Source organism: Herpailurus yagouaroundi, unplaced genomic scaffold, assembly GCF_014898765.1.
Source record: "Herpailurus yagouaroundi ecotype Mexico unplaced genomic scaffold, PumYag 185, whole genome shotgun sequence".
Classification (NCBI taxonomy): Eukaryota; Metazoa; Chordata; class Mammalia; order Carnivora; family Felidae; genus Herpailurus; species Herpailurus yagouaroundi.
Genome location: NW_024412416.1, coordinates 10,020,528 through 10,040,172, shown reverse-complemented (window position 1 = coordinate 10,040,172; position 19,645 = coordinate 10,020,528). Strand labels below are relative to the sequence as shown.

The window sequence follows — 19,645 nt, the reverse complement described above, 5'->3', positions numbered from 1 at the left end:
AAAAGAGAAGCTCCAGATATACCTTGAGTAACAGCAGCATTGGTGGAGTTAAATGTTGACTCTTCAGAAAGGACTTTGAAAAGAATAATTTCCAATTTTGGCTTTTAAGTTCATGGTGTTGTACTAAATGGCTAGTTTGAAAATAAGGTGTGGTTCTCCAAAGCATTTCCCATTTCGATTAGAATTCTGTGTAATCAAAATTCTTAATATTCTGTATTGGTTTTTAATTAATCTAAATGTAAGGCTTTACTGTAGCATGAGACCTCGATAACTACTAAGCCAAGTGTTAATTAGGGCAGCTGGCTAAAGAAACAGTGTCCAGCCTGTGAGGTGAGGACTAGATTATCTCTTGCAGTGAATGAATGAGCCTTCACTGGTTTGGGGCCTCTGACAGTTTTAGAAGCAAGGATCATCAAAGACGTGTATAGAGTTTCACTTGTATTTGAGGCAACACAGTCTGTGGATAAATTGTTTAAGTTTTTTTTGGCATAACTGACATAGTTTCTTAAAAAATATTTGGTATCATGGACATAGTTGCACATACTTAAAGTTTATTTTTGAAAACCTCTTGACTTCTGCCGAGGAACACATGAAGTGATCATGAAAATGTAAAGGAGAGAAGATAATTCTGAGTTCCTAGTGCCACACAGGGGAAACTTGGTGGAAAATGGTATGTGACGGTTTCCATTTTTTGACTTAGTACAGTTTCTACTCATTTACCATATTTTCTCATTTAAAATCCTGAGAGGAGAGAGGTTCTAGTCACTACCCTATTTCCACCCTTAGATGTTTTTTTTTTAGAGGCTGGTGTGCTGCAGAAGATTGTGACTTATTTTCACATCAACCCTTTCCTTCCTAACCATCTCAAGAATTTTTTTTTTTTTAAGTTTTATTTGTATAAGTAATCTCTACACCCAACGTGGAACTTGAACTCACGACTTTGAGATCCAGAGTGTCATGCTCCTCTGACGGAGCCAACCAGGCGCCCCTGAAGAATTTTCTTCCAAGTAATTCTTGTGGATATCATTTACAGATACAGTTGTGTTGATTAGAGATGTCGATTGTACCTGTTTAAGAACAACACGATCTCCTTGGTAGTGTTTTCTGGTTTATGGGAGTTCAGACCTTGTTCCTAATTCTTTCGGCCTTTTTATTTCTGCATTCTGCTTTCATAGGGATAAGAACGCTGGTCATTATAAATTTTGCAGTTTGTTCTCCTTTTCTCTTCTAGTACATGAAGTTTTGAGAAGCTTTGAGTTCTCCTAAAATAAAGGCTTGATAGGCTGGAGTGTGAGGAACATGCGAATACAGTGATTCCTGTAGGCAAAGATCTCTAGCTGTTTCTGGTTGGAGGGGAGGGCAAGTCCTTTGAAAAATCTGAGTGGAAATAAAATTGCTTTAAAAGTAAAAACGTAAAATGTTAACCATATGAGGTTGGTAAATGCTAAAAATGTTATTTTGAAGCTGGAAGAAACCATTGAAGTCACCTTGTCAGGTTTGTTCTATTGATGTGAAATCTGAGGGCCAAGGTGGTGAAAAGGGACTGAAATAGTATGCTAATTCTGATAAGGCTAATTGTTGTAGACATATTTGTGAAGATCTGCATTTGGGCCCAGAAAACCAGTTGTGCAAGTACAGCTGAAGGAAGTCTTGGTTTAATGAGAGCATTAGTTAACCATAATAAGCTTATTTTAGTCATGAGTGACTTTGGCTGACAGAATCGCTCAGGTGATCTTGAATTGCAGTAATAAAAGTATAAGGTTAAAAAAAAAGCCAACAAAAACCAAAAACAAAAGGACATTGGTAATCTCTAAGACAAGACAGGGACATATCAAAAGATTCAGAGTATTGTGTTCAGTCCTGGATCACCCACTTTCAGGGGAACATTGACAGATGAGTTTGTCTTCCCATGTAGCTTATACTCCCTAGGACCGTTTGAGACCAGAAGCTCAGCCAGGTCCCCAGTTGCTTCTGGATGATCGGTTCACCGTAATTGACTTCAAATGTTGTTTCTGGCCGCCTGAACAAGGCTGGCATCTCACCTGTCTTCCTTAACCTTACTTCTTTACCTTTCATACTGTACAAAGAGCCCAGGAACACCTTTTACATTCCTAGAGGCCTGCTTAGCACATAGTTCCCTTGTTTAAAGCTGTGAAGGTTAGAAATTGTTCTCAGTGTCTTGCAAAGTCAGGCCTTGAGCCTTAGTAAAGATGAAGTTAAGATCTCTCCCCATGCCTGTCCCCACCCCTAAATGACTGGGGGGTTTACCTGGTCATTTGTGGCTTTGTACCTGTGCACCTTAATGGTCTTGTTTCTAAAAAGATTTATGGGCATTGCAAAGACTTTACAGCTTTCCTGTGATTCCATTGCATCTCAAAAGATGATAGCTGAGGGTAGTCTGAGGGTGGGATACCCACCTTCAGGAATAGAAAAACCAAAAGACATCTGAGAAGGCACACAGTCAAAAAACTGTGCTACAATGACCACTCGATCCTTTTCTATTAAGTAATCATCAGTTTTTATTTTCTTACCTCCATTTGAGGAGGAAGGGAACAATCTTTATTGAACACCTAGGATGGGTCAGATAATGAGCCAGATGCTTTACAACTGTTTCATGTTTCCTTGCCTTATAGGAGTGTTCTTACCACACTTTTAGGTGAATGTGCCATTCATGTGGCACATGAATGAAGTAATGTCATATAGCTGGTGGAGCTGGAATTGGAATTTAGTTGTGTCTTGATCTTATGTGACCTCTATTTTATGACCACAGAAGACAAATTATATTTCTCTTGTTTAGAATGGCCTAACAACCACCATTCTTTTCTACCTAATTATGTACTTTAGTACTTCCTATGGCACTTATCTTTGTTTTCCCTTTTTTTCCTAGTGAATTATCTTGAGTTCTTAGTTTTCTTGGGTTTCTTATTGAGGGTCACGTTTTACTTCTAGAGTTTCCCCAGATGATCTCCCTTCCTCTTTGCCTTGCAAGACTAATGGTCCATCTGGGAGTTGTTTTTCAGGCCAGGGAAGAGGAAAGCATGGGAGGTAATTCCCTAAACTGCTTCTTAATACTTTGTTTTTGTTGGACTAATTTCCTTGGCTGGCTCAGCCATCTGCTGGAGTGCTCTTTGCTGACATGGTTTGGTGCTAGGCACCCAGGAAAACAGTAACCCTGGCTCTGGGTCACAGCATCCTGGGGAGATTTTAATTCAGTAGGTCTGGAGTGGGGCAGGTAATCTATGATTCTGAAATGCACAGTCATTTATACAGTCAAGGAGAATCTTTTATTATTTTAGTTCTCAGAAGTAGATTTGTACTTACCTTCTCAGTAAACTTTTGCATTTTCGCCTGGCGTTTATCCTGTACTTTACTCTGAATCGGGAATCGTTGGATTTTGGTCCCTTTTGGCTCATTCCTCTGGTCTGGTGGTAGTAATCTGTGAATGAAATCTATGATTGACGTAAGCAGAATTTGCAATGTGGAAGTAAATTTCAGCCTTTCTAGGAGTTAATTTGTAGAACCTAGTAGACTTCATTTATTTGTGTATCTTTTGGGATAAATTTGTGTATTTTAAGTGGCGCCTGGGTGGCTCAGTCGTTTGAGCGTCCGACTTTGGCTCGGGTAACGATCTTGCGGTTCACAAATTCGAGCCCCGCGTCGGGCTCTGTGCTGACAGCTCGGAGCCTGGAGCCTGCTTCAGATTCTGTGTCTCCCTCTCTCTTTGTCCCTCCCCTGCTTACATTCTGTCTCTTTCTCCCTCAAAAAAAACATTAAGTTAAAAAAAATAAATTTGTGTATTTAATAGCAAAGCATCATGTTCTGTAAACTCACATTAATTTGGACTTTGTTATTTTAAATTTGTATTTTGGAGGCAGCCTCGGGTAAAGTTTATCCTTAGTAAGGGTACCGTTGTTTACTAAGTGTGCTAATTTCACGTTTTAATCATTGTAGCAGGTCAGCTAGAACTTATTCTTGGCCATGCTTTATTGGCTCCTAGTTTCAAGTTATTACCGACGTTAAAGTAGTAAAAATTTCTTAAATTCATTAACATTCGCCACTCAATTATCTTTCCCAAGTTTACAAAGTTAGTTCAGGCTATAAACTCTATTCTCTGTATAGAAGTATGCGGATACTTTCTCTTCGATTGTAGAGAGAGATGTTTGGTGTGACTGAGTCTTTCCCATCAGTGGAAAATGAGCAGTATGTGTGTTAGCGGCTCTTGGTGGATTTGTTTCTCAAACTCTATACGTTGTATTTCACTGAACCTGTCTGTTGGATTTCCAGCTGTACAGTTATGTTGTCCTGAAGTTCTTAGTCATTCCTGGTCTCAGTGCTTGAAGTGATGCCGTGGGTCTTTGTAGTGTTTCTCTTTCATCCTGTTTTGACCTGTCAGTTGCTGTTTATCTCCCCTTCTTCATTCCTGTCCTGGTCATTCCATGTAACCACTAGCATTTGCATCCTTACTGTACCCAGGCTTTGTGCCTCATGACTTGACTCTTATTCACTTACTCTTCGTAGCAATGCCTGTGTGAGTAGTACTGTTATATTTGCATATGACAGAACGGGCGTTTTGAAGTTTCATTACTGGCCCTAGGTGGTAGAGCTAACAAATTCAAGAGCCCAGGTCCAAATCCTTCAGAACCCATGCTTTTAACTTCCCTGTGCCAGGACCAGGCCAGACTTACACCATTAGTTTTCTGTTTTCTGATCAAATTGGTAAGCACCTGTACTCCTTTGTATGTGTTCTGGTGACACTGTGAGGTAAAGGTCATATCAGTGACTAGTCAGCATTTTTTTTTTTTTTTTCTTTTGTAATCATCGGAGACACGATTCCAGGGAAAGGAATAGCCATCAATGTATTACTTCGCAGACATCCACACTGTCGGTGTGGAGGCTACTGCTCAGCTCGGGACAGTCAGCATCCTAACATCGTTCAGAAGCACGGTTGTTGCAGATTTAGGAGCCAGGCGAACCAGGACACTCTGAAATACCTCTGGTTATGCTGGTGCGGTGATTCGGCGCTTTGGCCGGAGCCGGACTGTTGACATTCTTTCAGCAGCTCTTCTGGTCCTGTGACCCCAGGCAAGTGATTCAGCCATTCCAGTCCTCTGTTTCCTCACCTGTAAAACCAGGGTAGTGCCAGTACCTTCCCCAAAGAGAGATCGTGAGGATGCAGTAAGACAGCGTGGAGTACTTTCCGGAGTATCTTGCGCAGAGTAGGCCTCAGATGTTGCCTGACTCTTGTGAGCCAATAGGAAACGTCAGAGTGGTGTTACAGTTAGAGCCTGTATAACAGCTGCGGTGGGGGCTGTCGAGGGAGAAGGTGCTGCTTACCCTGCCCTGTCCCTTAGTGTTAAGCAGGTTCGTGTTGGTTGTCCTAAGGACTGTCATTACAGCCTGTAGGAATATGAAAATTCCAAGGTTTTAAATATTTTAAAACATTTTAAAGTGATTTATGTCTTAAAATATTCTTGCTTGCAGGGAATATGAAAGTGAAGTAGATGGTAAGATAATTGATTACCAGATTGTTTTATCAGATTGACCTCAGGACAGATAGAGCTCGAAAAACATGAGGTAAGAGTAGTGTGAGCCTGCATTTTGTGCTTGGTTGGCAAAAGAGATGTCAAGTGGCAGTTGTAGATCAGAAGTACGTGGTGTAATTGTGCAGATCTGGGGCTTGGTGTGTGAAAAAGACGCCTTTAAGTGTTAAAATGACTTCAAGAAGGAACAGTATTTAACCAAATGGTCTTGTTTTGTCTCCTGTATACTATTTATATACACTGTACTTTTCAAAAGAGAACTATTAGGGAAAACCATCTTGCTGCAGAAGGTGGGATGGGAAACCATTTACTTTTTAATGAAGGCTCCTTGGGAGGGGAAGGAAAAAAAAAAAGGTTAGAGTGGGAGAGAGCCAAAGCATAAGAGACTCTTAAAAACTGAGAACAAACTGAGGGTTGATGGGGGATGGGAGGGTGGGGAGGGTGGGTGATGGGTATTGAGGAGGGCACCTTTTGGGATGGGCACTGGGTGTTGTATGGAAACCAGTTTGACAATGAATATCATATATTGGAAAAAAAAATTAAAAAAAAATAAATAAATAAACTGAAGAAGAAAATAAAAAACAAAAATGAAGGCTACTGAACTGTGCAGAAATTCCTTGCAAGATCTCCTCATTAAGTGATTTAATTGGTGATCGTTTCAGTTTCCATTTTTGGAACATGTAGACTATTTAAACTGTTTAAGGAGTAACATGCTTTTGTTATACGTCGTGGTCAGGTGGGGCGGGGGAGTGACTTTTTTTATAGTGGGATGTGTATTCATGATTTTCCCAGAACCTTCGCCAGAACCTTCCCCAGAATCTTCCCCAGGACCTTCCCCGGAACCTTCCCCAGAACCTTCCCTAGACCAAAAAGGGACACAGTGCTGCATCGCCTGCATCGTAAGTTTCTTTTGTACTTTTTTTTTTTCCCCTGTATTTTTGTAACCACTGCAACAAAAATGACATTCATCTTTGGTTGCATCTGGATCAGCTGATGAACTAGAACACATGATTTCTAAGAATTTTTTCAGGGTAGGATTTTATCATTCTTTGTCATCATCTGATAGAACTAATGACTGAAGTATTAACCGGGCACTTGAAAAAAATTCTGGAGTTCTTTGATCAATAGAAAGAAATACTTCTTGTTTACTAATTACTTCTGACTTTCACTGGGAGGCAGGGTAGGTGAGGAAGTGTCTTCACTGTTTCTGGGAGTCTGTGTTTTGAGTATTGAAGGTTACACACCAGATTAGTTCTCATTTCTCCCTTTTCAGAAGAATATGTACGTTAGCCTCAGAACAGCAGAAAACATCTTTCTCTTTTAGCTGCCTCAACTCATCCTAAGTCCATTCCTGACAGAGCCTGACTTTCTCGTTTATTTTGGCTGCAAAATCCTGCCCACTTTTTATCTGCTGTAAAAATGTATTTTTCCTCCAACGAGGGGAAAAAATGCAAGCTAACATATTTACTTTGGATAATCCTTTTTCTCCCGTTATTTTCCTAACCCCTTGAGCTTTGTTCGTGCTTTTGCCAGTCTTTTAAAAAAGTTGATTGAGTTTGAGGATAACCGAAACCTTTTTTTATGCGACAGTGGTTTGTAAAAAGTGGGCGAATTCTGTTGAATTCCCTTGCAAGGCATCATCCAGTAGCCGTTTCCTGGTGACACAGAGATGACTGTTCGTGCTTTTACTATTCTGCGAAAGTTCCAGGTTTAGAACGAGTCTGTTAGGGTTTACGTCACTATAGAAAACAGGAAAAACTTTTACTTTGTTGTCTGAAAAAGATCTAGGAGAATGTATGTGAGAGATGTTCACTCACTCTGCAAAATTGGACTTTTTATCAACTAATATATATAGGTGAAAAAAAAAATGATCTACCATCCCGACAGAGTTGCTCCAGACTGGTCTTGATCATTTAGAATCCTGTTAGAAGAGCAGAAAACCATTGAGAGAGCCTCCGGGCAGATTTCCAGCAGTGTTGTTTCTTATGGTCAAAAGTGACTGCTATTGTATTTTTTTTAAGGCTGTGGTGGTGGGCTTGTCTCCTCCCCCCTGCCACCTCCCGATTATACAAATGATAAATAAAATTTGGCAAATCTATAAAAGAGGGAATAATTGCCCACAGTCTCATTACCTGGACATAGTTGAGATGGTTAACATTTTGGTTTTCCTCTAGCCCTTTTCTCCCTTTTCTGTGGTTTTAAAAACACGTAGTAGAGAAGATGAGATTGTATATACAGTTTTTTGCTTTTTCTATTTAGTAATGTGTTCCCATGTTACGTCTTTTTTTTTAATTAAAAATTTTTTTGTAATGTTTATTTAGTTTTGAGAGACAGACAGACAGACAGAGAGACACAGAATGTGATCAGGGTAGGAGAAGAGAGGGAGCCACAGAATCTGAAGCAGCCTCCAGGCTCCAAGCTGTCAGCACAGAGCCGGACTCGGGGCTTGAACTCACAGACCACAAGATTGTGACCTGAGCTGAAGTCAGACGCTTAACCTACCGAGCCACCCAGGCACCCCTCGTTTTTTGAATATTATTTTAAGGGATAGCATAATTCTTTTGTTTGGAGCTACCAAACTCAACTAATTCTCCATTAGTGGACAGTTAATTTTTTTTTCCAATGTAAGTTTTCCTCTCCATTCTGTCATTATATCCTTACAAAATAGTCAGATTACTGTGTTACAGTTTAAACATTTTCAGGTTTCTTTATACTTACTGATGAACTTGTTAAATGTTATACAAGATGCTTACAACGGCCGTGTTTTCATGCCCGTCATCTGAATGTATTGGTCTCTGCCTCCTCGTTGTCAGCAGTTGGCTTCCCTACTCTTTCTTGATTTATAGGGGAGAAGTGCAATGAGATGACACTTTGCTTAGAAATGCTGTGACTGCTTGTCAGTTCATGAGCTCCTTGGCCTTCACTTTGGTCTGGACCCAACCAGGAGGACATCTTGATCATCCCTTCATATTATTAGCATAGTCTCCTAAACAGATGAGTGTTTGTGTTACACCAGGTCTGGAGTGGATTCGTGAAAAGCAGGTTTTCGCTGAATAGCGAAGCAAGCATTTGGAAATTCCCTGTGAAGGAAAAAAGAACACCCAACAAAGCTATCCATGTTTATGGCTCATCCTTTATGTATGTAGCAATGCCTTTGGAGGAACCAGTTTGTGCATCTAGAAGAACCAGTCCGCATGTGTCTGCCCTTCCCTTCATCAAAGAAGGACCTCGGCCATCTGCCTGTTGCCTTTTCTTTTGACTATGACTAGCAAGTTCTCAGCTACCTTATAAGTTACAGACTTGTTCATACAACAACTGCTCCATATGCGTTTCTGGGCATATGTATTTCTGTGGTATAGGTGAAACTTTTTCCTAATGTAAATTTCTCTTTCTCTTGAATTTACTCATGTGTTCTGAAATGTTGCTGGTGTTGTGACTGTATTGTAAACTCAGGGATCCCGGGAGGGACCTGACTTTGACACTGGAGAGAGAGAGAGAGGGAAAGAGAGAGAGGAAGAGATGGAGAGAGGGAAGGAGAGAGGGAGGGAGGAAGGGAGAGAGGAAGAGATGGAGAAAGGAAAGGAGAGAGGGAGGGAGGGAGGGAAGGAGAGAAAGAGAGAAAGAACTGTGACAAAATCTTAAGCCAGGCAGCTGTTATAGAGATAAGAGAGCTTTCTTCTTCTCTGTTCATCGGTAGAAATTGTCCTGTTTGCTATTGCGTGGCTGAATCTTTCCTTGAATTAATCAGTTTTCATTTACTTTGAGGCCAATCAGGTACCAAAAAGGGAGGGGGGATTCGAAGCAGTCACCAAGATGCCAACCGGGTGGTGCAGCAAAGCTCTCTCACACTCTTCTTTTTCTTAGGGAGCCTCCTTCCGTAGAGCCATCCGGTTTCTCTGGTCATATATGTGGTCTGAAGGAGTCAAGTTACCCCTTTTCCTGGGGTAACTCTTAGTTCCTGTCTATGATCCATTTTGGGGTTAAATTTTGTTGTGGAGTGAGGGGAGAGTTTGTTCTTTTTCCCACACGTGGATGGATATTCTTGTTCTAGTGCCATTTATTGAAAAGACTCTTAAAAGTTCTTTTCCTTTAAGCACTGTTTCTGCCTTGCCCTCTTGGATATGCTAAGGAGCAGAAGGCTTCCTTTGTGAGTTGGAGGAAGGGGGAGGGAAGGGGTTTGTCTTGAATCTTGGCCTTACTGTAGGGAGGTCTCCTCCTAGAGTTCAGTTCTAATTCTGTGAGACATTTACTGAGCCTTTGTAAACAATGAGCAGAGTTAGCCAGCTTGGCTTTAGCAAAGATGCTCTGTTATCCCCCACCTTTGGAGGGTGATTATGAAATCTTATTTAAAAAAAAATTTTTTTTTTCAACGTTTATTTATTTTTGGGACAGAGAGAGACAGAGCATGAACAGGGGAGGGGCAGAGAGAGAGGGAGACACAGAATCGGAAACAGGCTCCAGGCTCTGAGCCATCAGCCCAGAGCCCGACGCGGGGCTCGAACTCACGGACCGCGAGATCGTGACCTGGCTGAAGTCGGACGCTTAACCGACTGCGCCACCCAGGCGCCCCAATGAAATCTTATTTTAACACACAGTTTGGGTCAGATAAGCCTGGGATGGTATAAGCCAACTTGAATATTTGTTAAAAATAGTTCTAACGTGAAACTGATGAAACCCATCTTAAAACATTTTCTTTTTCCAGTTATTTCTAGCTATAAAAGTGAAACCTGTTTATTACAGCCACTTTTGGAAGTTACCAGAGTATAAAGAAAAACCTTTCTTACCCCATCACTGTCATCCTGATTTTGGCATGGCAGTACTCTTAATTTTGTGCGATTGGTCTGCGGATGCTGGACAGCATAGTTTCTTGAAACAGTATTTGGATCTACTGATAGATGCAGGCTGGTTTTCTTGCACGTCTCATGGAAGGGGAAAAGGTTAGGAGCTAATACTTGAAGGGCATCAATTAGCCAGTCTTTATACTTCACAAAGCTCTGTGAAGTATTAAAATCACTAAAATAGTCATGAAAATCTATTCCTTCTCTACATCCTTCCTCCTTCCCCCTTCTCTTTCATAGGCTTGAGTTAAATAATTTGCCCAGTGTCCCTTAGGTAGCATGTGGTAGATCTGGAAATCAGGGGGAGGAAACCTAAGCATCTTTCAGTGCAAATCATTAATCTGTATTTTCTTTTATGGTTCGGAAGGCTTTAAAAGAAGAAAGGATGCAGGAGTTCTTTTCTTTCTCTTCTGGCCCATGTGGTCTCTCTTTTATTCTCTACCAGAATGAGAAGTTCCAAGATCCCCTTATGTGCTGCCCACATTAAGGCTCGTTTCTCTTCTCCTTTTTGTCCTGTGCTTTCAACTTCAAGAGCCTTAATTTTAACTTTGGTATTTACTAGCTGAATAGAAAGATAAAGGAGAGACCTGGGTTGTTTTTTACTTTTTTTAACAATGAAAATTCCTTGAACTGGACTGATTTAATTTATTGAGCATTACCTAATAAGTAGCTGTGGATTTCCAGGGAAGCCACTCAGTTTCTTCATCTGTAAAATGGACTAGCTATCCAACAAAGATCCTTCTATCATATGTCAGCATTCCTGATTTCTCGTGTTAGGGGAACCATGAAGTAAGTTTCTGGTGATGTGGTCAGGAGTATCTACCACAAGGACCTCTATGTTTTCCTGATTACCCTTGAATCTCACTTCATCAAACTTTGTGTTTTTGAGTTAATGGGTAAGAAACATCAATCGTAGCATACTCTTTTAACACAAACAAGGGGTGTGCGTGTGTGCGTTGGTTATCTGTGATCCTGGAGCTCGTTTTTCTTCCTCCTTCATTTAGGAGATGTTTGACGACTGCTAGGGCCGTCTTGACAGCTGGGATTTCCCATCGGCACCTTCACTATCAAACAGCATAATTTATTCTAATCTGTTGCTTCTGTTGTTGCCATGGTACCCAGTCTGGAAGCAGAAAGGGGTTGCTGGGTTTGTACAGGAATCCAGATTTTTCTGCCCCTTCGTTGACGTTTGTCAGCAGAAATTGTTTTCTTCGTGGTTTAGGCTAAAACTTGAGTATAATGAGTGCAAAGGGAGGTGGGGTGTTTGGACTCTGGACAGGTAGAGGCAGGTTTCTTTGCGTTAACCTACCCTGTTAATTACTAAGCTGTTTTGTTCAGTGATTTGGGGCTTCACGCTTAAGCCAACTACTTATGTAAATTGTATTTATTCATGACAAACGTTCTTTTGGGGCTGCACATGGGAAGTCAGGCCAGAGCCGAGCATCTTACCGTGACGTCAAGTTCGTGAAACAAACAGCAGAACAGAAAACAGCCCAGGAGTCCCCGCTTCCCGTGGTCCCCTCCGCTATTCGGACCAGGGAATCAGGGCAGAGAATGATAGAAGGTGGTTCAGGAGGCGTGGAGAAGAAATCCTAAAGGAAACGAAAAGTGGCTTCTTTTCATCTCTCTTCTTCCGGTGCCAGTGAAGCTTTGACGTGGCTGCAGGAGCAGTCCCCGCGGGAGTAACAAGTTGTTGAGAGTCAAATCTTTATTTTGAGTAACAAGTTGTTGAGAGTCAAATCTTTATTTTGTCTTGATTGTTATTTTTGCTTTTCACACGTTCAGGAAAATGGGACAGAAAAGCATTGGTGGTTGGGTAAAATACCAACCAACAGAACAGCCCTTTTAGGATGTCGAGGAGGGAGTACAGAATCCATTTTCATCTTTTCCCAAAGATTTGTGGGAGGAGAGGGGTTATAATTCGGTTAAAATTTTGTGAGTTTCCCGTCAGGACTCTAGCAATGCTTCCTGGTGAGGGGACTTTGCTCTCAGTGGCCTCTGCCTTCCACTTTGGACCCCTTGTGTCCCGGGAGCTGTCTCTCCAGCCCCCTTGCCCTGAGGTATTCTATTACCACAGAAGAAGTTCACTCTTCATATGGTACAGTCATCATAGCGGTTTTAAAACCTGGTTTCCAGCCAAGGAAATTAAGGTAGAGAGAAATGGCATGGGGTCGCGCATACTGTTTTCCCATTTAATGTCCGTCGTCCGTCTGCTCTTCAAGTCTGTGAGACCTTTGCCCGACTCTTCCTTCCTTTCCCCTCACCCTCCACTTGTTTGCTCAATCAAAAAGCCCTTATCCTCTGATCTCTGATAAATTCTGGGAAATTATCTGATCAAAATGTTTCTTTGGAATGAATCTCCTTAGGGTTATTACTTACATTTTTTAAAGATGTTGGATAACTTTAATCAGTATTTGGTTAGCACGGTGTGTGGGTCTGGTTTTTGAGGCCCGTAGAGCACCAAAGAAAACGGTGACCAAGTTGGCACTTTACCAGTGAAAGGTGCTTTGTCTCTACCTTTCTAGAGCTCATAGTGGGAGCTGTAGTCTCAGATGGCACGTCTGAGGGCCAGCCAAGAAACTGACGTGTTCGCATTTTGAAGACAGGAAAGTTAACTGATAACATCTTAGGATTTATAGGGATCACTGATGCAGAAACCATCATCGGTGCAGGCAGTGTGCTATTTAGGCCATTCTGTGTCCTGACATGGGATTGGATTGTCTTATCTGCTTGTTGTACTATGGAATTAGTTTATATAGCACTGTGCTTTGATGAGAATTCACTTAATTACATCTTCCTTTGGGCTCCCACAGTACTGTGCTTTACCTTTATTACAGTACTTGTAGACTGGGGGAGAAAGGTATCATTGACTGCGATGAAAGTCAGGCCATAACTAAATGAATGAAATTCAGTCAATTAAATTAAGGAAGTAATGGAGAGAGCCAAAAGGCAGTCATATTGGTCTCATTATAATGGCACTGTACCTGAAGTTCTTCCTTCCGATTCTTTTGGCTTCATTTGTAGAGGTGCCAGGATTGGTGAAGCAGGCTGGTGTTGCCGGCCCTGTGATAGCAGCAGGGCATAAACATGGGGGTGGGGTGGGCAGCAGTTTGGGGCTAGGGAGTGTGGCCTTATGGTGAAGAAAGAAAGCAAGGGGTCCTTGGAAGGATTTGAGCAGAGACTTGGCATGCAAATCATATCCACACTGCGGGGGGAGTTGAACCTTGTAATGGTGTGGGGGCAGACCTTGCTCAGAAGCAGGGAGAAGAGTGAGGAAGCCATAGTCCAAGGGAGGGGATGGGGACTTGGGACAGTGGGGATCGTTAAGGGGTCATTGTGGGAGTGAAATAAATTGGGTTTGTTGAGATACAGTGTGGAGGGTGAAGGAGAGGGAAGTAGTTGCTTGAGAGCTTGAAGTGAGACCAGTAATGATGAAGGCAGAGAGTGAGAGTGCAGAGGATTGGTTTGGCGGAGACCATCCATGGGGATGGGATGTCTAGTTGGCAGGCAGTTGGCAGTTAGGGTATGGAGCTCAGGAAAGAAAGGCCACAGAGTCCGTGTCAAGAGCAATCCGCATGTAAGACGTGGTTGAAACTGAGGGAACGGAATGGAAAGGTATTTGTTGGATGTGAGGGCTGTTGGAGGGAAGTTGCCTGGGTTACCCGGCCACGTAAACGTGCCTTTTCTTCCTCCCACTTGGCCCAGCCCTTCCTGAAGCTCTGGGTGCTGATGAAGAGAATTTAACTTAAAATCCATTACCCCAGTAAACATTGCACAGCTAAATGCCAGCACATGTACTTGGGTTTCGCCATGTATGTCTGTACTGTGAGAGGCAGAACAGCTTTGGTGATGAGGGCCAGACTGCCTGGGTTCTAAACCTTTCTCTGTTTGTTTCTAGCTGCCACCCTACTGGCAGTGCAATCTTGTGTGTTCAGCCGCCGTGCTGCATTGGCTCTTTTGTACAGCAGAAATAACCTTGATGGTTAGGGTGAGGATTAAATGACTTTTTTAGGGGCGCCTGGGTGGCTCAGTCGGTTGAGCGTCCGACTTCGGCTCGGGTCATGATCTCACTGCTCATGGGGTCGAGCCCTGCGTCGGGCCCTGTGCTGACAGCTCAGAGCCTGGAGCCTGCTTAGGATTCTGTGTCCGCCTCCCTGCCCCTCCCCTGCTCGCACGTGCGCACGCTCTCTCTCTAAAATATAAAATGAAACATTAAAAAAAAATTAAATAGCTTTTTTAGTATAAACCCCTCATGACAGGGGCGCCTGGGGTGGCGCAGTCGGTTGAGCGTCCGACTTCAGCCAGGTCACGATCTCGCGCTCCGTGAGTTCGAGCCCCGCGTCGGGCTCTGGGCTGATGGCTCAGAGCCTGGAGCCTGTTTCCGATTCTGTGTCTCCCTCTCTCTCTGCCCCTCCCCCGTTCATGCTCTGTCTCTCTCTGTCCCAAAAAATAAATAAACGTTGAAAAAAAAAAAAAAATTTAAACCCCTCATGACAGAACTTGGCGTGTTGTAAGCTCCAGCCATAGTTATTAGCTGTCATCCCCATATGCTCGGATACCTGTTCTAAACACATCCACATAGTAATTTGGTACATTCAGAGTCTTAATGATTCATCGTTAAAACATACTGTCCCCAGATCTTTCCTTTGCTACCTGTCCCTGTAAAACTAATGAGCAAACATTGATTTAAGGTTCTTTCTGCCCTCCTTTTTCCTTGCTCTGGCTTTGGGGGAAGGTGAACAGTTCTGTGCACCTTTTGGTTGTAGAAGCGTAGCCACAGCAGTAACAGATTTTGGACCCTTTGTTTCTTACCCTCCCTCATTGCACTTGTCTGTGTGGATGCTGCTGTCAGTGCCCCACATGGGCTGAGTTGTGGCTTGAAGGGCTGCAGTTCATTGAACTTTTAATTTCCAGTCTTCTAGTCAGTTGCTGTAATCATTAGAAATGTTCAGAAGGGTTCAAATAAATAAAAGTAACATTTTATGTTGGGAAAACCTGCTTTGGCAATGTGGTAGGGAGGGGTGTGTGATAGCCAGGGTTTGAGTCCCATTCAGTTCTTTTTTTTTTTTTTTTTTTTTTTTTTTTTTTTTAAATAGAGCGTGAGTGGGAGAGGGGCAAGAAAGTGAGGGAGACACAGAATCCGAAGCAGGCTCCGGGCTCTGAGCTGTCAGCACAGAGCCCGACGTGGGGCTTGAACTCACTGACCGTGAGATCATGACCTGCGCGAAAGTCTGATGCTTAACTGACTGAGCCACCCAGGTGCCCCAAGTCCCATTCAGTTCTGTCACTGAACAAGTCACTTTGTTACTTCCTGGGGCCTCCCCCCTTTTCTGTAACGTAAAGAGGACTGGAACTCTATTATCATTTCCTTCTAGGTTTGATATTGTTGTTCTAGAAATAGGTCTCAAAAGGTAAGTTCATCCTAGCAATAAGTGTAGAGGACAAAGAAGGGCATTTAAACATGAAAGTAAAGTGATCGGTGTTTCAACGGTTTTATGAGAGAATGTCATCCACTTGATGATTTAGTGCAAGAAGGAAGATGGCTTTGGGAGAGAGGTACCGTGCCAGACGCAGAAGTGCAGCATGTGACCCTGGACAGCTCTCTGGTTTTTGGGGGGCTGTGCCTGGTATTTTGTCCCGTGCTTTTGTGAAGTGTGCCTTCTGAATTGGAATGTGTGATCGCCACTCCCTGTCAGCTAAGTTTTAGAGTTTTCGTGAAAGCTTCTCTATTGCTCGGCTAGGATTTTTCAGAAAATTGACCCCTGAAAGGAAATTTTAGATAGGGCATTCACTAGTGTGTGTGCTCATTGGTTCGTTAGCATGTGAGCATCCGCTGTGGCTGTCCTAGAATCGGGGAAGGAGACAGGGACGCATGAATTCCCGATTCTGTCTCCCTGACGTTCTCGATAAACGGCACCGCTGTCCATCTCCGTCCTGCAAGGCAGAGTTCTAGAAATCATCCTGGATGCTCCCTTTTCTTACCCCCATATTGATTATATTTGTCCACAAACTTTGTTGGGTTTAACAGGCTGTTAACGTGTTGTCCACCCCTTATTCCCTTCCTCATCGCTCACTGAGCCCCCGCCCTGCCCTCTTCCCTGCATTCTTGCTGCAGCCTTCAGGCTGGCATCCCTGGCCCCGCTGCCTGCTGCCTTTCACTCTGTTGTTCGGTGTATAAACAAGTGATCCTTGTAAAGACCACACTAGTTGACGGGTTCCAGTAGGCTCTGAATGGTCTGGCTCCTGCTCTTTTCCAGCCTTATTTCATGCAGTTTTCTCTCCTGTTCTCTCTGCTTTACCACCTTTGTTTTCTTTTAATCCTTCCAATTCTCCTGCTTTGTTAGGGTCTTTGTACCTGTAGCATTCTTCTCTTTGACTGTTGTCTCTCAGCTCAGATACTCGCTTCCTCAGGGAAGCTTTTCCTGGACTTCCCCAGACAGGTAAAATCTCCCTGCTCTTTGTTTCCACGATACCACATACCTCATCTTTGTAACATTGTTAGGCTTTTCTCTTGATTGGTGTGATGATTTGATTTGGCCCCTTGCTAGACTGTGAGCCCTCTTGAGAGCACAGGTTTCAGAGGACTCAGCCTTGTACCTGCACTGCCCTGGATGGCTCCTGACATGTAGTACAGACTCTGTGATTGTATGTTGACTGCATGCGAGAGCTTTAGGTGGTTAGAGGTCACAGAAGAGGCATTCTGATGGCGTAAAGTACAAAATGGTGTGGCCATAATTTCTATGGTTGGGGGATAAGGAGAAAGGGAGTTGGGGGTAGTGTAGACTGATGACCTCAGGCAGTGGGTCTTATGCTTAATCTGTGCATTGGATCACGGCGTTATAGACTGTGGAGATTGGTCATACCTTTGGACATGCAAGTCCAGTAAATGAGATTTTCTTTTTGTTTTGGAGCAAAGTCAATGCCAAATCAAACAACATGTGGGGAGACCTGAGCCACAGTTTCCGTGACCTCATTTGGTTTTGCTGTGCTACTTGACAGGACTGCATGTTCTTTAAGGGAAGAACTTTCTGCTTTCTGAACTTTAAGGGAAGGAATGGAGAGTGGGTTAAGCCAAAAAAGTAGATCTGTATTCATAAAAGGATAGAACCTCTGATTTGCTTTTTTAAATAACAGATTTGTTTAAAAAATACAAATTTTTCAATAAGATGGAAAGGATATGGACCTGGGTTTGAGTCTTAACTCTTTTTTTAAAGGCTTTAATTGAGGCATAATTTACATACCAAATAATTCAGTATTTCAATAATTGAAAGTGTACAATTCGGTGGCTTTTAATATATTCAGAGTTGTGCAGTGATGGCCTGGAGTCCATTTTAGGACATTTTCATCATCCCAAAAAGGAACCCTGTGCCCCTGAGCCATCATCCTGACCTGACATTTAATAACTGTTTTGTCCTGAATAACTCCGCTAACCTCTCTGAAGCTTACATCACTTTTCCCAGCTTCTCTCTTAACAGCTAGCAAGAAGTTGGACTAGGTCAGCCCTTTCTTTCACCCAAGAACCCTAATTCATTGTATTGACAGAGGAGAGATTATTGGCCACCAAAAGTCACAGGTCTCTTAATGCAGATTCTGATAAGATAGGTTTCTTCTGTCCATTTGAATGTTGACACAGAAGTGTAGGAGTCATTTATATCCATATTAAATTTCACCTTGGCACATGTGGCCTCTTGTGTATGTCCTTGGTACATCTTTCTTGGGCTTTTGGGATTTTTGGATCCTTGGTTGTTCTCTTTTCTTTTCTTTTCTTTTCTTTTCTTTTCTTTTCTCTTCTTTTCTTTTCTCTTTCTTTCTCTCTCTTTCTCTCTTTTTCTCTTTCTCTCTTTCATCTCCACAGCCATCATGGGGCTCCATTTCATGACCCTGAGATCAAAAGTTATGGTCCACTGCCTGAGCCAGGTAGGTGTCCCTGGATCCTCAGACTGATTTTCAATATATTAATATTCATAATGAACCTCAGATAGTCTGTGTATTTGATCACTGTATTGTTAGATTTTTCAAGATCATTTAAAAGTGTTTGGATTGGACCATCAGGATTAGACCAAGTGTGTGGGGTGGGGAAGACTCGCAGTTGCCTGTAACAGAGACCTTGTTTGTTATAGGTGTTCATCAGTTCATTTTGCTTTGTTGTTGAAGCCAGGATTGAGGATGGCAACAGCAGGAAATGGGGCATGTTTTCCCCCTTCCACAGTGCTTCTCCAAATTCCTAGAAAAACAACATGAGTTAACTAGAAGCACAGGCAGTGGCGTGTGCTCGGGGAGGGAGAGTTTTAGTCATAACTGTGCTTAAACTGAGGCCACCACATCCTCTTAACCCAGATTTCTTCATTTCTTTTACAGTATCATGGGAGATTTTGGACAGGTGTTCTGTTGCAATAGACATACTCCCCATCCCTTGGAGTAAACAAGTTACTTAAAAACAAAAAAGAAAAAGAAAGAGCTCTGTCTTGGTATGTCTTAGGGTGTATGCTGGGTTTTTAGATTATTTCCCTTTCGAAGGCTCACAGCATCTGTTTAATAATTTGTGGCTGACATTGACATAAAAGTCAATAGGTCATAGTTGATAGAATTTACTCCTTTAGTGCAAACTTCCATGGTCCCTTCATATTCTTCTGTCTCTCTTATTCCTAAATAATTTTTTGGGACTCGGGAAGTCAATCTCTTCCTCGCCTGGGACAGACTCTTTTAAGTTGGACGCTTTGGCAGTATTTCCAGGTCTCGGGCTGTTAATTTTTGCTTTGCTGTTATTCATTCTGCATCGTGTAGTCTGAAGTTCATTCTCCTTGGGGAAAAGGGGAAGTAAAACAGATAAGGGACTCTTTTGTGTACTCCTTTTTGTACACCACCACCCTGAGCAGCAGCTCTTAGATCTTCTGTATTTGTCTGACCTCCAACATAGAAAACCAGAAAAGGCCTTTTTGTAGTGCATGGCATTTTCCCAAGCTTTAGGTCACTCTGGGAGCAAAGAATCCTACACTTTCTGCTTTTATGCTCTAAACTGTTGTGAGATGATGATTCTTGTTGTCAGCAAAATCAGAACTGTGTAATTGTTGAGTCATTCAGATATAGACGCTGAACATTTTAGTTCAGCAGGCCTTTCTGCTTTGAGTTGGAGAGGACCATTCATAAGGTGTTAGAGATGAAAACTAAGCCCGACCGTCGGCCCTTCACCGGAATCTGGATAAAAAGGACTACACTGCCTCAGAGTCTGTAGGAGACTCACGCCCTCGCTTTCTATTCTCTGGTAGC

The 19,645-nt window shown here is 42.6% G+C and overlaps 1 protein-coding gene across 10 annotated transcripts in view; it reads left to right on the top strand.

The window, feature by feature from the left end:
* AKAP13 (A-kinase anchoring protein 13) overlaps positions 1–19,645 on the top strand; it is a 333,617-nt gene that overhangs the window by 42,008 nt on the left and 271,964 nt on the right. For 9 of the 10 annotated variants that reach the window (XM_040493732.1, XM_040493734.1, XM_040493731.1 and 6 more), the window contains exon 2: positions 6,333–6,439. The exons of the other annotated variant lie outside the window; for it this stretch is intronic. In XM_040493732.1, the coding sequence (XP_040349666.1) occupies positions 6,333–6,439 (107 nt within the window). The remainder of the gene's footprint in view (positions 1–6,332; positions 6,440–19,645) is intronic. 10 annotated transcript variants of the gene reach the window in all.